Raw genomic sequence first — 21633 nt, forward strand, 5'->3', positions numbered from 1 at the left:
TTATGTAAATGCTTTATGAAATTATTGTGATATACGGAGAGATTATAATATCATTGTCCGAAATAAAATTCTTAATATCAATATGTATAATGCAAAATTATTATTGAAGTTTATCTTCAACAAAATATGCGTAAAAGTATATTGATTATAATTCAGTTATATATATAAACCAGTTTTTTTAAATAATTTATATAGGATAAATATACAAAAGTGTAAACATATAGAATTTTAGATTTTGTTTTATATAGCAGACTGATTTTTTGACAACAACTTTTAAAACTGTCGATAGCTCGATTCTTTACTACGTCAAATAGATCGCGCGTGTTTATTGAGCTAGGAAGTAGTAGCTGCGAGTACGGTCAGACCGCGTGCAAGTAGCGAAATCTTGTTACGTCAGCCAGAAGATACAGGCAAATAGATAGTTCCATCGCCCCCTCGTCCTCCTCCTCCTTCACCCCCCCGAAACACATCCGTAACGCAACTCCGTAACGTTTATTTTTCTCCTATAATTTTTCTCCTGACATTTTGTTCTATGGAGGTTGGTATTTTCGGCGTGGCCATAATTCTTCGCACGACGGCAGCCCATGTCGAAATAAAAATCCCAAAATCTTATAAAATATTGTGTTATTTTTCGAAAAATAACACTCACAACTGTCTTTGGTGCAAGGTACTATTTTAGTTTTGCGTATGAACCCCCAATTGTTGATTTTGATTTACAGCAGCTAACGCCGCTTTGTGCTCGCGTACAATGATTTTCGACTCGTAAATTTTATTCACAACTCCTACAAGATTTTCTCCTCAGAAACCCTTTAAGTTCGATCACAATGGTGGATTTACAAACATATACATCACGCGTAAACCTCTCCCGAGATCCCGATATTCGCATTGATATGTTTAATGCATATCGAGTTTCGTGATGCATGCGACATGCAAATAACGTAGATCTTCTAGCCTCGGTAAATATAATGGAAATTACAAGAGGAAGGCAATCGATAACGAATATCGTGTTTGCGGAACACTATGGTGACTTTGTAAGTTTGATCCGTATATACGCGCGCGCGGTAGTTCAATGTTTGAAGGATTGTCGGGGAGTCAAATATTGCGCATCACGTAGCAATAGGCGCCGTGATCGAATGGATCTCTCCGCGGTCAAACATACATTTCTGACGAGAATTTTAAATGTTTTAATGAACGGCTTTTTTTTCGGAAAGCGATCAAGTCCGACAAAGCCGGCTTCTCGACAATCGATGTATAAGTACAATCGATCGCGTTGTAATCTCATTCGACGGAGATCATGTAACATTTACTGTTGCCGGTATCGGCTATCGGATTTCTCGATTGTTGCCTAAAGCGACGAATCTGAGCGGATAAGTACACACCTTTGTCCTGCGTCACGTAATTTAAAAAAAAAAATAATTCATGCATGCACATAGTGCAAATATTATTCTTGCTACTAAATTTTGTAAAGTTTCTTTTTGCATGGCGCAGATTACTTTCAATCCTATGCAGCTAATACTTATAAAATCCATGACGGATATTCCGTATATAATCCCATCAGTCACCGTTTATATAGACCTGAGACTTCTCTCTCGGTGATTCTCTCGTGATTCATGAGGTCATGCACGAAACGCAACTAACAGAATCTCCGCGTTGCTCCGTCAGGAATCAAGGCGATTACTTGCCCAGCGCGCACCGGCGCGGCGTGTGCCAGGGAGAAAACGAAGTTTACGTCACGGATCGTATCCGATAACTCACGCGGATCCGAATCCGTTCCGACAGCGCGTTATACAGAATTAATCAAACGGACGTAAACTGATACGAATCCCCTTTCGCTTTGAAGCGAAATTAATGGCATCTTGCGCAATATCGTCCATAGTCCGGGAGGTATAAGCGTATATATCGATACTAAGTCATATCCATTGAAAGGACTTCGCGTTTGGGGGGGCTTCGTAGAACCGTTGACTATGTTCGTTCGCAAGAAATACGATGTAGAAACGCAGAAAATTAGATTTGACGACAAAGACAAAGAGCTTCTTTGGGATGTCTTTCGAGATAGTTTGAGAAAGAGCGCGGACACATTTTAAGTTCGCCGAGACGTGATCTTTTGATATAAACACGGTATTGATCGTTTGATATCAAAGCCCACAATAAAAACATCTAAGTACTTTGCAATATCGTATTAACTATCCAACATGCATAAGAATAATTTTTTTTCTAAAGAAAGCACACATTAAAAAATCGTAAATATCGTACATTCTTTTAGGAAATTTTTATCACAGGTATAAGAACAAATATTTTCATGTTATTTAAAGACAATAATATACAAAGATAAAAAATAAGCTATGAACACAAAATTGGGATTAACGTCTAAAATATTTTAACAATTAATATAATGAGAATTAGAATGTTAATCGCGTGTTTAGTAACAGCATAATATTACATATTGCAAAGTGTACTGTGATATATTCAATATCAGTTGCATTGATAATGAATTAATTAGTTGTGGAATTGGATTATAGTATGGTTTCTCTGGTCAAGAGATGTCCATCCGTGTAACATTCCGTGACATCAAAATAATTATACTAAATTGCAATTATCCTGATGGCTATATAATTATATTGTACGCGAACAATTGAAAATTCTATCAATTTAAAGTTCATTTTTAACAAAAGTATTTTCACGATAAAACCAAAGTTATTTTTCTCGGTAAATCTTCTCCTTGATCCCACACGATTGCTGACAAATTTCGTTATGTAATTGTCAGCCGTGCAGGGATGAAATTTCGAGCTAAAATGTACTTACTTCCGTATACGCTCGATAAAAGCGACGAGAGCACCTCAGGTCAGCCCTACGTTTTTATTAACGGTATATTGGCGTAGGGTAACAAGAGCACGCAATACCATTAAGCACGAGAACCGCCTATAAAAAACTTGGCAAACTCAATTCTATTGAGTTCTCCAATTCCCGTCGTCCCGCCGCTTCTTCCTTGCGGGTTAACCGTTAGGTTCGAGTCCGGAACCCTTCTATGACCTTCGTCTTAGGCAAAAAGTACCATCTCTTTTTCATCTGAACCGCGTAACTTCGCCCGGCTTTGACTTCCTGGCATTTTCGCGAGGTCACGTCTGTCTGCGCGAGCAAGGAGGCGCAAAAATTCATCTCGCACAGAGAATGCGCTGCAAAGCACGTTCCTGCGTCGATTTTCCTGAAGCGGGATTTACCTCGTAGCGTGATATGTACAGATCCGCAATATTTCTCTATCTATTTGCAGAGACATTTTTCAACATGTTTTTCAGAATAATACACACACACACACACACACACACAAAACTAACTTTATGAACGAAGAACATCAGCGATATAATATTTGCAATAAAAAAGAGCTTTTCTATGTTCTACAATCTTTGTAGTCAATATAATTAAACTATAATCATTGATTATAAATAAGAAAGCAGTGCTAGATCTCAATAAATTGTGTACGTATTTCGATATTTGTTTTGCATTTTATAAGATAAGTACTCTACATTTTTTATACGACATACAGAGTGTTTCAGATCAGGTCAATGAAATTTCAGGGTCTTACAGGAAATTGAATTTAGAACAAAAAAGTTTTTATAAACATATAGGTCCGGGAACGCTTCGTTAAAAAGTTATAGGACAATGCAGTGAGTCAAAATTGCGTAGATGCCAAAAATGTATTAATGAACAGGGACATCGTTTTGAATATATTTAATAATTTGGTTGAAAATTATTTTCCTTTTACTTTTAATAAAATTGTTCTCCTTCTAAACGGTCTCATTAATGTAACCTTTGTATTATTCCTTTTTTTTTAGTATCTAAAGGTTTTAGTAAAAGTAAATTTTTTAAAGAAGTGCTTCCGAACCTTGTTTATAAGAACTTTTTTCTGTTCCAAATTCAAATTTCCTATAAAATAAAGTTTTATTGACCTGACCTGGAATACCATGTATGTAAAAATATGTGAATCACATGCCATAAATATCCACTGCACTTAACTAATGACATTTTAATAAAGCGCATGCAATGGGAAAATTAATGTATACATGAAAACGCGATTTATTGCCAATAACATCATGATAATTATACGCCTACATAGCACGTACATTAGAGATAACCGATTAATCTTTATGACAAACAGTTGATCCTCGCATGATTTCCAGCGACAAGGTATAACAGCAGATATCGCGACGGCTATAATTTATATTCATTGCAAACATTATACAATGATCGTAAACATGGGAAGTGTACACCTAGTTTCACGCGAGACTTCATGTATGGACGCGTATTTTGGGCGGCTGACACGTTTGGCATGTAACAACGGCACCGCGACGATCTATGTGTATCGGTAGGAATTTATGATCACGGCTTTATCGCTTTTCTTGGGAGCAAACTCAAACTCCTTTACGGTCTGAATGTATTGGAACTTCATGCCGCCTTTGAATTTTTCATGATATAAAAAGACGCGTATGTGTACGCGCGTGTATATGTGTGTGCCTTGTGTCAGACAGCGTACAAAGAAGATAGATTGCCTAGATGGATCGGAAGAATTGCACCAAGTATATACTTTGCGATTCTATCGCAAAGGAACTGCCAATTAGTTTTACACTCGAGCCTGTTCGAAAGATTTCTTGGCTATTATCGCTTTTATGTATTTGTATACACTTACATATATTACATTTACAATGCAACGATAAAATTTGGAATTTCGAATTTTCGTATGTTCAATTTCGCGATATATTTGCGCATTATTATCTTTTTTTAAATGAAAGTATGATATATCTGATAGATGAAATGGATGTCAGATTGATGCTGGATTCTCTTCACAAGAAATTACCGGAGATATTCGCAGCTGCGTACGCAAAAATGGATTCCTTCTATTTTATTGATATTATGTACCCTACAAACAAAAAGACGGTAAAAAACATATCCTTTCTTCAGTACGTTTAAACAATAAAATTTGTAATATAAAATAGATATTTTTGATATAATATCCGCTACGAGAAATTACGTATAATTTGTTTCCTTTCGTTATCAATTTTCAAGATAATTGGATAAAAGTTCTTCTCTGCAAATGACTATGTACGACTATAGCTTATTGTACTTGTACGGGAAGAAATATGTTACTAGTCAGTATTTGCGAGATCTTGCCGCTCCTCTTCGGCGGAGTAACTGCTGTTTGGCGGTCTGAATGTATGGCAGCTTGTCATGATACCGCATGAATTCCCAATGGCGCGCCGCGATCTTGCCGATCATTTGCGAGGAATAATATACGCCGAGAGAATCACGTAGCTGCCAATAGTAGTGTATAAACGGGTTGATCGACCGACAGGCCAATTTCTGCGTCCTCTTATTTCTTCTCGCCGTCTTCTCGCTCATCCCGAAGTGCTTGTCTTGCCGGGAGACTGTCTGACGCGAAATCGTATTCACCGACTGTACGGGCCGATGCATTATTTAAAACGGAGGAAACTTGTCCCGTCGCCTTTTACGGACGCGGAGAATTTATTCCGCGAGACAATTTTGTAACTCTGAGCAATCGTCTTCGATGCGCTTTCGACGTTTTTGTCAATGGACGATGCGAAGCGAATGAATATTGCGATGGGTTGTGAGAGACGAGCGACAATACGATCATCTTTTATTATTTTATCTAGTATTATTAAGCTCACTTTATACGGTATTTTCGTATTTTTGTGCATATTAAAAATAAGTCATTCATGCATATATGTTACATGCATGCAAAATGTGTCAAATGACAAATACATGTATATATGCTATATATGTAATCATCTATGTACATACATTTAATCATGTGCCTAATAATCGTGTTTATATGTATAACATTAATATGTTTAATAATTTAATATGTATCTAAGAATAATTAAATAGTGTCTAAAGATGCATTTGCAAGATATATTTTAATAGCGTTTAATTGAGGGGAAAAAAACAACACAATACATCGCCAAACGTTACGTAATAAGTTACTTACATGGCACTACGAGTATCGGGGATGTCACGATTGCTCGGAAGACCGTCGGAAGCTTCCTGATTGAATTTATTCCTCGCGTATGGGTCCTCGCCTGCACGTAGACCACCTCTTGAAACGTACCTGTTGCACAAAGAAAATTATTGCCACTGAATTTCTCGTTATTTCTTTTTGAAATCTCCCGTCAAACTCGGAATTCGGGTTTGGGTGTGTTTATCACGTGTGTCGAAACGGTCGCGCCGTAAAACGCAACGTCTATCATAACGATTATAACGGCACGTCGGCTGTGATCGTTGCGGATAGCAGTACTGACGAATGGCGTGGAGAATGAAACATTCCAAACGTAATACAGCAAGTAATAACGCGCGGATATATCCCGGCAATGCGCAACACGCAGTTTCTAATCGGCGGAAAGTTAATGGATCGTTGCAAAAGGAGTCTCGAAGATAATTCGCGCCGAACCCGCGAAATAATTAATGTCGATGTGCCAACTGAAGTCGGAAGTCTCGCCGAATCAATATTACATCCGCGAATGCTTTCTAGAGTGTCTAAGAGTGTTTGCGGACCGACACCGCGGAAAATACGCTCGCGAGTGAATGATGTTCGAGATGCATATTGCAAAGCTATAAATGGCGAAGGAAGATGTCTGTCCAGACTCACCCCTGTTCGTCAAAGTAATTCCACGTCACTCTCGGATCCGGAGTCGGCGCTGGCAGAAGCTCGGATGACATTACAATGGCCGTGCCGTCTGGATCCATGTACCCGCCGGAATTTCCGCTGGCGGAAAGCCCCAGGGACGCGGGCTCTTTCAGCCGTAAGGCTCTGTTTTCGTTCTGCTAACAAAAAGATTATTTTCAATTAAAACTTGTCACTTTTCAAATTACTGTAGGTGTATAGCCATTAAAAGTTAGCGGCTTAACAAATGTTTCAGAACTTTCAATAATCTCTTAATAGACTCGGAGTTGTCGCATCAGCAGACCAGACAATCGAGTCGATTATTGTCGAACGTTTATTGTCGTTCTCTAAATGATTTTTTATTAATTTGGGAAACTGTATGAGAGCTTTCATATTAGATTGTTCGAATAACGAAATATCGCAAACTATGTCTCGCAACATAATGCAGTTACGCTGTATCTGTTCTCGTTGAACATCCTGCCGTCCAACGTCCAAGCAATTCCGAGATTGGTGGGATAGTCTCAGCCCTTTGTAACTCGGCCTCAACTCCTCGCTTGGACCACTTGGCTTCGGCGCAGGAGTCAATTGTAAGGCAAGACGCGGTTTGGTCTGCGTACTGACACATCATCGATATACGCCGTATTGATTTCGTCGAGTCGCTGCGGAGTCACGGAGGGTCTTCGTATCGCGGCTGCATTGTGCCTTTGCCGGTAGATGTATTGTACCGTCGATATATAGGTCATCGAACTTCGCTCATCAGGTTTCCGAGGACTCGCGCTCCGCGGAGGTATACCGGAGATTTCTCGCGACATTTCGGAAATAAGAGCGGACATTTTCATGGGCATGAGCTCGGCACGTACAAAAGTTGCGGGGTTACGTGGACGAACTTAAAATCGCCCTCGTTTCAGGAGGAAATGTAAAACGTAAGCGATCGGGAACGCTGTCGCGGTACATGGACTATTTTCAGCCGGACACTCGTGGCTTAACAGTGGACGCTTGTAGAATATTCGAATGGATGATAAACCTTTGCTCGTTTGCAGTATTCAACAAGTTTTTTTCGAATATGCCTGTGTTAATTAATTTTTAAACAATCTAATTGTCAATTTTAATGACACATTGAACATTTCTCGTGATTGTGCAGTGTTTGAAAGACCGAATTGCGTGATCAAACAAAACAACAGAGGTTGTCGGATCAATTGTCGAGCGGCAGAATGGACGCAGCATTGCAGCCGGAGAAACGGTAAACGCCCTGAGACCTATAGAGAGTAAGCGTGATAAGTGCGTTTTGCACCAGAACCATTAATGCATTGCATTGTACGATGACGGGGGCGAGCGGGGCGAGCAACCGTTAATTTCACTGCGATTCTTCTCCGTCGGGAGTGCCCCCCGACTACAATCCGAATGGCGGTATTTTCCGCGAGCACGGATCGTTAACCTTACGACGTCGATCTCACGCGCGAAAACGTCCAACAAAAGGAAGCGAATAAAGCGAAGAAGTATAAAATGTTGGGCGCGACAGCCGATGAGGAAGGCGCCGCCGCTGGGGGAAAGGGGAAGAGCGCAGAGAACGTATAGTGCGGCGATTTACGTAGAGAAGCTATATATGCAACGTGATGAAATATTAATTCACGGGTCACGGATCGAATTACAACCGGAAGCTCACTCGGATGGTCAGTCTGCGGCAGGCTGTTGCATCCGGTTTCACAGCGGCGGTATTCCACGTGACGCCGAACATCCGCGTTGTCGCATAAAACTCGCATGAAATGCCCTCGTACGATCGGCAACCGAATGGGTTGAACGCAAAAGTGGCGTGAATCAATATTTTAACTCACGCCTTCTTCAGCTTTCGTTACGCAATCGCGCACAGGCGAATTTATAAAAGTATAGAAAAAGGATTTCATAATATATATCCATCTAATCGTGCGATTGCAACCGTTAAATTCAAATTAACATGTGACCCCGTCTTACATTTATACCATTACAATTACGTAATTATACTGCGTCACGTCGCAACTGACAAATTCATTCCAGCGACGTATTGGCACTATTAGCACTGCCAGTAATATCGGTTTCCGGTTTCTCGCATCGAATTCCGCAATTCCGGTAAAGGCAATCTAATAACGTCGTACTGCATCAGGTTTAACTGTGCATGTGATGTAATGTAATATTACTGCAAAGACATCGCATTAAGAAGGCTCAGAGTTTAATGTCAGTTTCGAAGTCCTCATCCAGTGATCGAAGAAACCGCAGCATAAAGTGTCCTTTTTAGTATAACGTAAAAGATGCGTATAATCGTATAAATTCCTATAACGTAATTACATTTTAATGTGTATATTACTGTATGTATATATATATATTTTTTTTTTTTTTTAAATTAGTTACGTTTAGTAATTTGCATGCAGTAATTTTAACTCGCTAATTTGCTGAATTCGTAGACTGTTTAATTAACTGACAGCAAAATCGTTAAAACTAACACCTCCAGAGTTTCTCGGGAAATGAAAATATTAACATTACAATTACGTATGCATTGTGTGTGTTCTGCACACATCTCTTATACTTTATTTACATTATATTATAGTGCTCCGTTAAATATTCATTGTAAATTAAATCGACCAGTATCGCAAATTTAGAAAAAAATGTACTGTATAGTCTCTCACCGAGAATGTTTTTTTATTCTTCCACATGTTTTCAGAGGTTTTTTCTTTTGTTGATTTTACAAATACAACTGTTAGCGCTGCGGAGATACCATTTCTTTTTGCGGGACAAAGGCGATGAACGTGACTCCCATAAAATTCATTTTATATGCGCCAATGCAATGATACGCGAAGCCGGAAGCGTCTTCTGATGCATACATAGCATTCGGACAATAGCCGCGCGCAGAGATCACACGTTTGTTGCAACGAACTTGCGGTGGAAGTATGAAAAATGATATAGAAAAACAAGTAATAAAAAGAAGTAGCGGGAAACAGGGCATGTCGAATCAAAGGTCGATTCGCGGGCCGCTGCGCGGACATGCGGTTTCGAATAATGATTAAACTTGATTTATGCCATTTACCGATGTGACAGCGCTATTTGCCATCGCGGAGTCGTATATAGTTTAACGGTTTTCTTCATTCTTTCATCCTCTCTCGTCGGGAAATGTACTGCGTGCACAGTGTACATTTAGCATTCTCATTTTATTCGGAGGGGAACTCTCCGGAGATTAAGAAGAGTTTAAGAGGCAGCTTGAGGAGCAACAGGAAGACGCCTTTCTTCCTCGCCCCTACGTTAAAGAAATCAAGTTAAAACTTTAGCCACTTAGCATCCGATAATGCTATTTACGCGCGTAATTGCTGTGGAACTTCGTAGCGACCGTTGTTGATCGACTTACGTCGATTTGCACGCGCGCGCTTTAACTTCTTTTAAATATGCATTCGCCAAAGAATGCCGTGATTCGCATCGCGCGTTAATTTGTCATTGTCACGACACTTTCTCGATCGCGTGACGTACTTGGATGCAGTTCGCCAAAGTTATATTACCCCGAGGTCAGATTAATGTTAATGATAGAATATGACGCTAAGTTTCGCGCGTTTTTATTAATTTGTCGTTATCGATCAATTTATACGCGTTGAGGCTTTCAATATAACTATGCAGAGGTTTTTCTTAATCTTATTTCTCAGCTAATCAAGCACTTCAGATTTTATAGTTACTCTCATTATCTGAAAATAAAATATGATAACGTTATCGATACATTGACCTTGCTAATTACGAACCGTCTCTTTTATCTAAATATAAAGTATACGCACAAAAATTTTATCGACATTCAAAGAAAAGGATCTCTGCTAATGCGGTTTTACGATGAGCGAGAAAATAGCGAATATGTCATTCCCCGTTATTGTTCTGTATTATCTCGTCGAATAACCGAAATCGATCGACGCGATATTGCCAAGGTACGTGATTTCACGATTATTATCAACGAGGGTGGCATTATTAATGCGGTTATTGCCGTGGAGCATGTGTACGCTGTAATGTAAGCCAGTTACTGACATATTATTATTAGGCCGTTTTGATATGAGCACATAAATTGATGAAAAGAGCTTTATCACATCGCGAATGATAACGAAGGCATAAGCACAAAGTCACAGAGAATTATTATTTATTTGTGACTGTTTGATTAATTGCAATTTAGATATGTTATATTCCAATTCAAATCCTTTTTCGACGAAGATAATTATATCATTTCGATAATTATATATCGTTTCAGTTGCGATATAATAGTACAAACTGCGCACAAAATATATGAGAGATATGTTATACCATTTTGCGTATATAAAGATATACCTTTAAGCAGATTTAAATTTAACGTATATGTCTTGACATAATTTTTATTATACATATTTAATATAGTTTTCTTAAAAAAAGTGATACTTTTACGAAAATAGAAATAGATACAAGGGGCAAATTAATGCTAGTGAAGAAAATATAATTATAATATGCAAGTGAATGATGTCGACATTATAATCGCAGACGAGATACATCTTCTTGCATCTTTAATTGCAACGTGCCACATTGCATATCTTTTCCATCTCTATCAATCTTGCGTTAAGTAATTACATATTACATACTCTCCGCTTTTCATACTATTTATATTTATATCAAAAAGTCAAAGTACCTCAAGATACAGTCTCTTTACGATCTATTGAAGATTAAGACGAGAAAGCCAAAAGAGATATTCTGAGATGCATTTTCATGGTCACTTTATTTATAAGAAAAGAGTATGTTATTCGCAAGGCAGCTTGTCCGATTCGCTTGTTTGATGTACTTTATTATTAAAATATTTCAGAAAATATCTTAACCGATGCCATCTCTCTTTTATGTAAATCTTTATGGACGTAACATGTTACGCAAGATAGAACGCTGAAACTAAAGGATGGAAAACAACTTAATCTATATATTATTATAAATAAATAAAATTATTAAATTTAAATCTATTTATGTTGTTCAATAATTACATAAACTATTGTTTATAATTAAAAAAGTAAAAGTCGTAACTCTCTTACGACATAATTACAATTTTAAAATAAGAAAAAACGTTTTATACTACTCAATGGATTGAACATGTTCACCTATTTTCGTGCACGGAAGATAAAGCTGATAACAAATAGCGCACGGCTGGAAAAAGAAGAAGATTCTGTCTACGTGTCGTCCATGTGAAAATATGGACTGTAGGAGTTCGACAGCGACTGTTTCTTTCTCAATACACACCATGTCGTAATTTTGTCGGGATGGGGGAGGGGGCGTGGAGTTTTCTGCGATTTCCATCTCCGGAGAGGAGCGCTCGTCGGCAAGCATTTCGAATCGACGGAGTGCGAAGAGTAGGACAGGAGGGACAGGAGGATAGAAGGAGGACAGCAAGGGAAACGCGGGAATACACACGGCACAGAGAACACCGGACCCGTCCGATATGTTTTCGTTGAGTTATGAGTAGATTTGCATATAGAAACTGTCCGTGGCGGCGGAAACGGATTTGCCCGAAAGCAGACAAAGTAGGAGGGATGACATTTGGACACGACGTCGGTATTAAATTTGCGGCGTTGGCCGATCCGATCTGAGGATTAAATATTGTTAGGATCACAGAGAAAAAAAAAGGTCTATTCCTGGTTCGTCTCGAGCGACGACGATTCGTCAAGTTTGCGGGGTAAACGAAGAAATCGGCAAGAAGATTGCGCCGTGAGACAAAATAATTCATTCTCACATCTGTCAGTTTTAATCAAAGTACATGGCAGCTGGACAAAGCTGTGGCTAAAGTAAGACTAAAGTTTAATATGGCTGGGGAGTATTCTAACGGTAAGACAGACAAAAAATTTGGCCGAAAGAGAGTAAGATGTACTGAATACTGATATTCCTCTCGGCCAATTTTTACCGCGCGGTAACGTAAATACGGAAATGTGAGACTTAACTCAAGATAACGATATGCAAATATGCATTTCGCGAGCAGCTAGTTTTTTAATGCGAGCCGAATACACGTGCGTTCGGTTTTCAGTGAAGTCAGTCAACGTCATGCGCGTCATACAATTAAGAAGGGCGTATTAATGCGTGTTATGGTTACAAAGGGTTAATTTCGCAGGAAATTCGGTCCGGTAAATCCAGTTAGTCGATGGCTCGCTTCAGTCCTTCATGGAACGACCATCCTGTATACACTGGGCTCTTGCGGTTAATGGTCGGCTCGTCCCATGTCACCTGTGGCGGTTTCGGACGATTGCAGACTGGACCGCGGGCTTTCAGGTAATTTAATGTTTCCGCAGCAATCCACTTAGCATCGTAACGTGGGTCTAACTTATGCTAAATCTAAGATACGTACATTACTTCATTCCTGCGTCACATTTCTATATTTTGCCGCAAAGAAGAGATTCGCGCGCTGAAGAAAGCAGACAGATATATTAAATCAGACAGATATATTATATTCTTTTCGACTTTTTGTGTGTACTTCGTCTTTCTTTTTTCATAATTTATATATACATTTATTTCATTTATTCAATTCCGTATCGATATTAATTGAAGTACAGAATTTCTTGATAGATTATTACAATCGTGCAGTATTAACATAGTTTTGCATTAACAAATAAACGCTACACACATCACTTTGATTAAGATAATCCTCAATGGTTCAGTTTTGATACATGGACTTCGTCGAATGTAAGTTATTATACTTTACGACTGTATATTCATAAATAATATTACCATTCTGCCAATAACTAATCATAACAGCGTGAATATGCCGTTTCGTACGAAGGAATGAATGTAGATTAAACAATAAAATTGCTAAAATTATGAAATACTGAATTACAAAAGTTACGACATTTAAACCACACAGATCGTCCAATGCGGCGTGTGTAACATAATCCTTCGTTAATATTAAATTTATTTAGCGCGTATTGCCGCGTGTAACAGAAATTTATTTATCATTACCAGTCCACCCACTTCTCCCATGCGCATTTATTTTCAATACATGCAACTGAATATTGTACGGATTCCGTTATAATCGAATTCTCTGTTAAAATTCAAAATTGAGGACCATCGACCGTAAGCAAACTAATAATAAACGTTTATTTATAAAACGTACAGCCAAGCGTAGATCTATTCACCAAATAATTTATATAACTTGATCACTTATTGTTAAAATGAAAAATTGATGTTGCAGCGACGTTGAAATAAATTTAGTTATTTGCTCGCTTTATTACTGTATTTAATGAAATTACTTCTGTCCTTAAGTGTAGTATTCTTCGTGTATTTGGAAAATTATATCGAAATTATTAAGTTTACTAGAAAAACCAATAAAGCATTAAAGTTCTTATTCCCCGCGAGAGAAGAAATTTTCCCATGTGTACAATCTAATCGCACGAGTTTTCTCCATCTTCGAAGGATGCGTAAGTCTACACAGAGTGCCTCAATTCTGGTACACAATACGTCCTCGATCGTACCCGACGAATGAAGAGAGAGGACGGAACACGAAAATGGGATGGGGAAGTAAGACGCAAGGAGCTTCGGGTAAGACGGGAGGAATTGCTTAATCTTTCATCAATTCCCTTAATTAACTGGCAACAATAGCAGCTGCCTCTTCGATCCTTTCTACGAAAGGAAAGCCGACATCCTGCGGGATGTACCGCCGACAGTGAAATTCGATGTCATGTACAGAAGACTATTTGCTCGCGGAGAGACTTCGATTATCTCTCGTATTATGTGAAATAAAAGAAATCCCCTCTTTTTCTTTTTCTCTCTTTCTCTTATTCTTTTCGTGCACGATATTGAACGAAGAAATTGTTAACTATAATATCACTGTTAATTTTATGACAGCGCCTACGTAACAAAATTATAATTTTTTAGAAGAAATAAGTAGAATTTTATGTGTACGATTGTGTGATCAACGGAAAATGTAATTTTCTTTCACTTGGAAGGTTTTTCATAGTATATACAGCGATTGAGGAATGAAGTTTAATTACATTATAAAAATCTCAAAAAGGCTACAAATCTAGTTTATATAGTCATCTTACAGAAAATTTTATAATAACAACGGTGATGCCAATAATCATTATTTTGATTTAACTTCTCTCCTTTAAAATTCTAAAAAAATTCGGGAGATGCATTACTATATATACTTATCGTCTGTTGACAGCTATGTGCAAAGTAAACTGATTGTGGGCGAAAATTCTCCCGAAACAAAACCCATTGTACGCGAGACAAAGACGAAGAATCCAGCGCGAGAGTACCGCACGGCATTAGTGTCCCCGATACTCGACACCGACTGGCAGCGAAAGGGTGAGTAAACCAGTCCCAATAGATACGGGAACAATAGTAAGAACCCAATGGAATGACTGTCATTTCCACCCTCGGCCTCGATCGGCCACCGCCAGAAGGCTGAAGCGACCTCGACACTTAACGAAACGACGTTTCTTATCGATCTTCCTGTTCGCTCGGATGTGAACCGCCGTATACCCGCGCGATGCGCCGCGATGGAGAGAAGCCGAGGATACAGCTTGCCTCGTCGCTTCTCTCTATTTTTCGACCTCTCGCAATCTCGCTCTTCCCTCCTCCCTCCATCCACCTTTCTTCCACACCGCATAAAATTGCACATAATGGTATCGTGGAATCACGTTTGTTAACTCGCGGTCTGGAACCCTTGAGAGGAACGGTAAATTTTTTTCAGACAAAACCAGGTCAGCGAGAGATAACTCATCACAAAGTTCGGCAATTTTTTCACTTGCCGCGGTAAAATGGATTTTTTCCGTGAACAATGATGGGAGATAAAAAGCTCGAGCCTCAAACATCGCGTTTTAATCCGCGTTATATTTAATTAAGGTTTTCTTAATATATTTCCCGATGTTTCGAGTTAGCTCGTTTAAAATGCTGATGATAAAAGAAAATATCAGAATTGAAATACACCGCGATGTATATTATTTATAAGATTCTTTTTTGTTTTCGAGATTCGTAGATATAAATGTATGCTGCAAAGCCACTTTTTAATTAAATGCAAATAGTCTTATACAATTTTTATAATAAAATTTTGCAGTAATTAATTCTTATTAACCATATTAGACTGTGACAAGAGTCAGTCGTTATGTAGATACAAGAAGTATTCCTTGGTCTTTTATTTAACAATCTTAAAATGCTATATCGTATACCTACTGATTACATAAAGTTGAAATTTCGCGAAACACGCACGCACAGCATAGATTCTATTCGTAATACCAGATATGTGGCTCCAGGTAGAGTGTACCACTCGTGTAATCCACGTGGTTGCCGTTGCGTCTAGCGTGACCTGTATGCTAAGCCCCACGTCTACAGAACCACATGCATCACGCTGATATAGGAGACATTAATGCCACGTCGTACGAGCTACACGTGCCACCCCCGTTTCAAACCGTGCGCAACCGTCAACCCGGATTCTTCATCTTTATCTCCGGCGGAATTCCATTTATCTTTGTTACCGTGCAGTTTTGCGAAGTGCGCCCGGAATATTTCGCGGCGCGACGACTATCTCATTATCCATGAATGCTCGATGTAACAAGTTACTCATCGGCCGTGAAGGATATATTTACGATCTCATGTCATGATAAATTACGTTATCTCCCATTAGCTTCAAGATAACAATTTTATGACACGCTTATCGCGAGATGTGATGACATAACATACATTCTATGTTTGCATCAATGTCATTCTCATATCATCTTACATAATGAATAATGTCACTACATTATACAAATAAAGCATATTAAATTCGATAATAATTATTTATAGATCATGTTAAGGCTTATTTGTTATTAAATGTATAATAAAGATATTATTATTGTTTCTGATCTTCACTGCAAAGTCAGTCTCCTTTTTCAAGTACGATAATTGTAAAAATTATTACGCATAAATCGATACAATAAGCGACGCATTGTATTAGAAACATTGGTAGCAAATGTGAAATACAATACGCATCGGTAGCTTATAACCAGAAACGGCAATAGTCGATACCAGACGTAGAGGCGCGAGGAGCTTGAAACCAGAAGAGCTTTCTCGTGTCTTCAGCAGTCCTCTCTAATGTAAATTTACTGTTACTCTTAGCAGTTTCTTTCCTGCGGAATGCACTTTTGCATCGCGCGGCGGCCCAATCGCGCTTTTTAACCCGGCGCGCCGTGTCGCCGTGAAGTATGAGCGTATATCTATGAAGTTGAGGAGATCGAAGATGAGACCCAGTCACGGTTGTCAGAACATATTGATTTTTTAGCTACGAAAAAGAAAGAGAAGGAGAGTTCCTCTTCTCTGGCTGCCGCCGTCGCTTATCGGAATCGTGACTTTACTGATAGTATCGTGCTTTCGTCGTAAGAAGTATACACATTGAACAGAAATAAGGTACAAACGTATTATGCGACAAGCGTCGATATTTGGTACATACAAATAAATATCTAGATAATATCTACATATTATATGTAGATTTTTATATGTTTAATTAAATAAATAGAAGGTTATGTATACATATATAAACACGGGCTATATAAAAATGTTTGCATCTTAATAATAATAATAATAACTAAAATCACTAATTATTAGAATCACAATTGTGTTTCTTAGCTCAATTCTTCTAAATTTAAACAATGATTTATTTAATTTCCAGGAATAGAGGAATTGTAAGAAATATTGCTCTAAAAACAGACAATTTGAATTTGCTTGAACTGCCGAAATTGACACGGCTGTTTTTCCAACTACCTATTAGATTGGTACCTTATTAAACGCACGCGAGTTGAAAAAATTGTTAAGTGATACATTTAGACGCAGATTACGTATGGCGTGAAAGTGATGCATTCAGATGGAAATTGATTGTTATGCTGGACGGACGTGACACGTTATTTCTCGCGTGTTCACGCATGGGCCGATAACGGTGTAATTTATCAACGAATGGAAGAGAGTCGTCAAACGATCGACATACGTTATACTCGATGACCGCGATAACGGCGAACGTGTTATGCGTCGGTAATCGTTATAACAATCTATAGTCTGCCTATTCAAGGAAGAAAAAGAGATGAAAAAAGAAAATTTAAACGATTTTATAAAAACATTATGGTTATAGAGAAAATTACTTTCTATAGGACGGCCGACGCGACGTTGCTGTATCAAGTCTATGATGTATATATGAATATAAGTTTGGAACTATTGATATTACTCTCCATTTCTCTAACACATCTTCGTAGATTTTATATTTTGACTTCTTTTGATTCTTGCGCACTAAATAATTGTTTTGAAAATAACATAAACCACGAAATGTAAATTTTATTTAAGGAATTATCTTTTTATTTTACAGATTAACAATATGTCCGATTGATGTAAATGACATAGCAAGTATAATAAAGTAAATATTAATAAAGTAAACATTTTAAAATATCATATTGCTTATAGAATCGATGAATTTTCTTCAGTAACACTCGGCAAAAAATATATTTCATACACCATTTTACCCTAAAGTTGCGACGCGTACAAATTTCTCGGAACATTTTGCTGCTGCAAAGGCAGAAATGGGGCACTGAAATTTCCCTCGTTTAACCATATCTGTCGGTCTTGCAATTTACGCATGGTTGCGACGTATGCAGGTTTGCAAACTTTTTTTTTTTTTTACACCCACCGCGATCTGCATGAAGGCGAACTTCGACGAATCTCGCGCATTCTCGCGTAAAGTCACGCGCGAGTCACACGTCCTGGGAAGCATGAGAAAGATGGGCGGAAGCGATGGTTGCAGGAAAATGCAACGAGGCGAAGATTAAGAGTACCCACGGGAGGAATAAAGTGGGAGGGAAAGAAACGGAAGAGGTTGCAGGAGGTTGCAGACGGAAAAGACGTTTCGTCGCGCGTCTCGCTTACATAATATCTCTCGACGACTTTGAGTTCAGCTGAGGAAGAGGGACAGCCCTCTCGACCCTATTTGAATAGACACCAGATTCACAGCGAGAATAACGGAGTGCAGTGTATTTACAAGTCTATTTCAAGCTCGTTTTCATTCATGATGTTAATAAAGCATCATCATCGATATATTAGGGTAAACTCGGGTAAGATGGCCATACAGGAAAGATGGCCAACCCATGTTTATTCGATGTTTCATGGCGATCTAGATTGAAAGAACATAGGTCGGCCATCTTTCCTGTATGGCCATCTTACCCGAGTTTACCCTACTATAGTAATATACACAAATGGAATTTATCATATAAATTTATATAAAATATTGGAGGGCCATTTTCAATCACATTATATTTTTTTGTCAGTTTAAAATAGCAGCATGTTTAATAAAAAAAAAAAATGAAATATAATAAAAATGTAATAAAATATAAAAAGATTATATACGCGCGGGAAGTTGTAAATATTGATTCATTGATTTGTTACTTCCGCGAAAAATTTGCGGCGTTATATATACGTGTTCGGTATAAAATTGTGTGTTTATATGTAAAAAATGTGAGAACTCTTTATTTTTCATTTTTTATTTCCTTTCTCTCGATGTATGTACCTTCTTACCAATTTGCTATAGGTGGTGGGATTAAATTTATCCCTTAAGTGAGTTTGCGCGAGGTTAAGGAGATTTCCCTCATTTTCCACTCGGCACAGAAGTATTTTTACATCCCGACGTCGAGTTCCTTTAATTCCAGCTCGAGATTGAATTAATCGAACGGTGGGATTGCCGGAAGTAATAGCTACGTCGCCGTGGGATTCGTAAAGGCCACGTCGCATCGGCTCGATTCGGAATTCGTGAACCAACAGAAGATTTCCACGACGGCGTCTCTAGCAGAAGTGAATAGGATTCCTGAACGAGGAACAATGCAATTTATTGATGCGCGACAGGGAGATTAACGGTAAGCCTTCTAAAGCGTATTTTTAAAGCGGTTTCTATTCTTTAATCGGATCTGCATTATTCAGAACCGGAAGCAAAAATATTAAAATGTTTATTACACCTACATATAATGTATTTTAAAAATTAACAGTACAAAGACGTTTACTAGTTACACCTTAATCAGTTTTTTACTCGCTTGGAAACAAATAACATGAGAAATAATCCAGGCCATTTTGGCTAATTACCTTCATGAAAATTACAAAAATAATTTGTGTCAATAATTTTCGAGGTAGGAATACGTTTTATTAACACGCACATGTACGCAAAAATGTTTAGTTAAGAGAAAGAATGTATGTAAGAATTTCTTAGAAAAAAATTTACATTAAAAATATAAAAAAGCTTTGTTTTGTTTAGATTAATTTAGATTGTGAGCGAAACCGAGAAGAAAACGTTTCGTCTCGGCAAAAAAATTCGATAAAAACAATTAATAAATATAATCAATAAAATAACGTAATTAATTAATACGGGAATATGATTTTTGCGGTAGAAACGCTTTTTGCACTGCTTGCCAATATTATGAGAAAGCCTCGTTGCTTTTAATCGAGATCTAGAATGAGGTCGAGCCGATGGAATGGATAATGAGCGCGTTTTTAATTTAAGACGGAAAAACAATTTTTTTCAGTGAACATTTTTTTACTGAATACACGCGCAAAGTCGTCGCGCACATTCCGCGAAAAAATGATTCTCACAACGCTTGGGAATCGGATGTAGGTATCGCCGCTGGCGTGCCAGCAACCATAACGCTTTTTTTTTCCAATTTACAATTTCATCCCCCTCAGTTTTACGACGGCGTAAAACGTTCATAAATTCTGCGGGACGTATATCCACACTATCCACCGTCCGCTATGACCATACTAGCACGATTTTTCCTTCGCGATAAACAACTTCGGTATGAAATGCCGGGCAAGTAATTAATGACAGGATACGCCGTTATAAGCCCGTAGAAACGTTGATCTAATTTTAACTTGTCACAGTTGTCGCGTTATCGTACGACGTAATTTGTATGAAAAGTTGTAAAAATGTAGGGCACCGCGGTGAAAAAAATATTCACTGTCAGAAAAGTTATTTTCATGCTAGTAGCAATGTTATATAACGTATATATATTAATAATAATCTCTCTTATAATTGGAAAAGAAAATATATTATTCTATTTGCTTGTGGCATTCGCTGAAGTTCCATCTCTTCGTAAAAAGACGGTTAAGAAGAAAAATTGAACTAAAAAGAAATAATCAGCAAAAGTAATTGATTCTCTTTCATTAAAAGTTAATATTTTATTTCTAATGATTTAGAATTAGTTCGAAACATTAGGCGATTCGGCGAAATGATAGAAAAGCGAAGGAAAACCCTAATGTTAGCTGCGTGACGGAAAGCAGTACGGTAGCCACTGAATGATTCGATCGCTCATGCACTGGAATGCCCGTCATTAGGGCGATAATGGTATGGAACAAGGCGATTTCGTGAGATATTAGCATTCTGGGTTGGCCGAGATTGCTCGATCGGTCTAGACGCGCAATGACACCCTGGATTCACCATAAGGACCGCATCGATTGACTCGCCATTTCCCTAAAGATCAATTTCCGATCAATTCATAACGGAAATTATGCGTCGTGGATATTACGTAAAGTCGTGATGGTGATGTTACCAAAGACTCAGTCGCGTCGTATCTTGAAGATCGTCGTAGCGTGAGTGAATTTTTAAAGGGAATCCGCTCCTTCAACTGTGTCAAGCAGGTTTATGGTTCAGACTGTATTTTATTTGATAACGTTACCGTGGGAAATATCAGAAAGAAATTTTTGGCGTTAAAAAAGAGCTCAGATGATAGGAAAGGATCATCAGATAAAGAATATCTTGGATCAAATTGACTTATATTAATATAGTATTTTGAACTACGTTATTAAATGTCAATCATGTTAAGTTGAATCCATCTTTTGGAAAGACTTCCACGAAGACTGATATCGTCCGCCAACGGAGATTATCTGATTTATACACGTGCTGTGTACATAATCCCGGATCGGGCGTTCCGGGCAACCGGGTCAGTTTATACGCATCTGTCGCGCGCTAGATCGGGTCC

At 38.2% G+C, this 21633-nt stretch overlaps 1 protein-coding gene across 3 annotated transcripts in view; it reads right to left on the reverse strand.

The window, feature by feature from the left end:
- The window catches only part of Pgant2 (polypeptide N-acetylgalactosaminyltransferase 2), a 186836-nt gene that overhangs the window by 40203 nt on the left and 125000 nt on the right, over positions 1–21633 (reverse strand). For 2 of the 3 annotated variants that reach the window (XM_071790004.1, XM_071790005.1), the window contains exons 2-3: positions 6656–6828; positions 5999–6118 (exon numbers count right to left, since the gene is read on the reverse strand). In XM_071790004.1, the coding sequence (XP_071646105.1) occupies positions 5999–6118; positions 6656–6828 (293 nt within the window). Of the gene's footprint in view, positions 1–5998; positions 6119–6655; positions 6832–21633 lie in introns of all 3 variants that reach the window. The other variant, XM_071790003.1, reaches the window with a different exon arrangement.

The sequence above is a fragment of the Temnothorax longispinosus genome, chromosome 10 (genome assembly GCF_030848805.1).
Source record: "Temnothorax longispinosus isolate EJ_2023e chromosome 10, Tlon_JGU_v1, whole genome shotgun sequence".
NCBI lineage: Eukaryota > Metazoa > Arthropoda > Insecta > Hymenoptera > Formicidae > Temnothorax > Temnothorax longispinosus.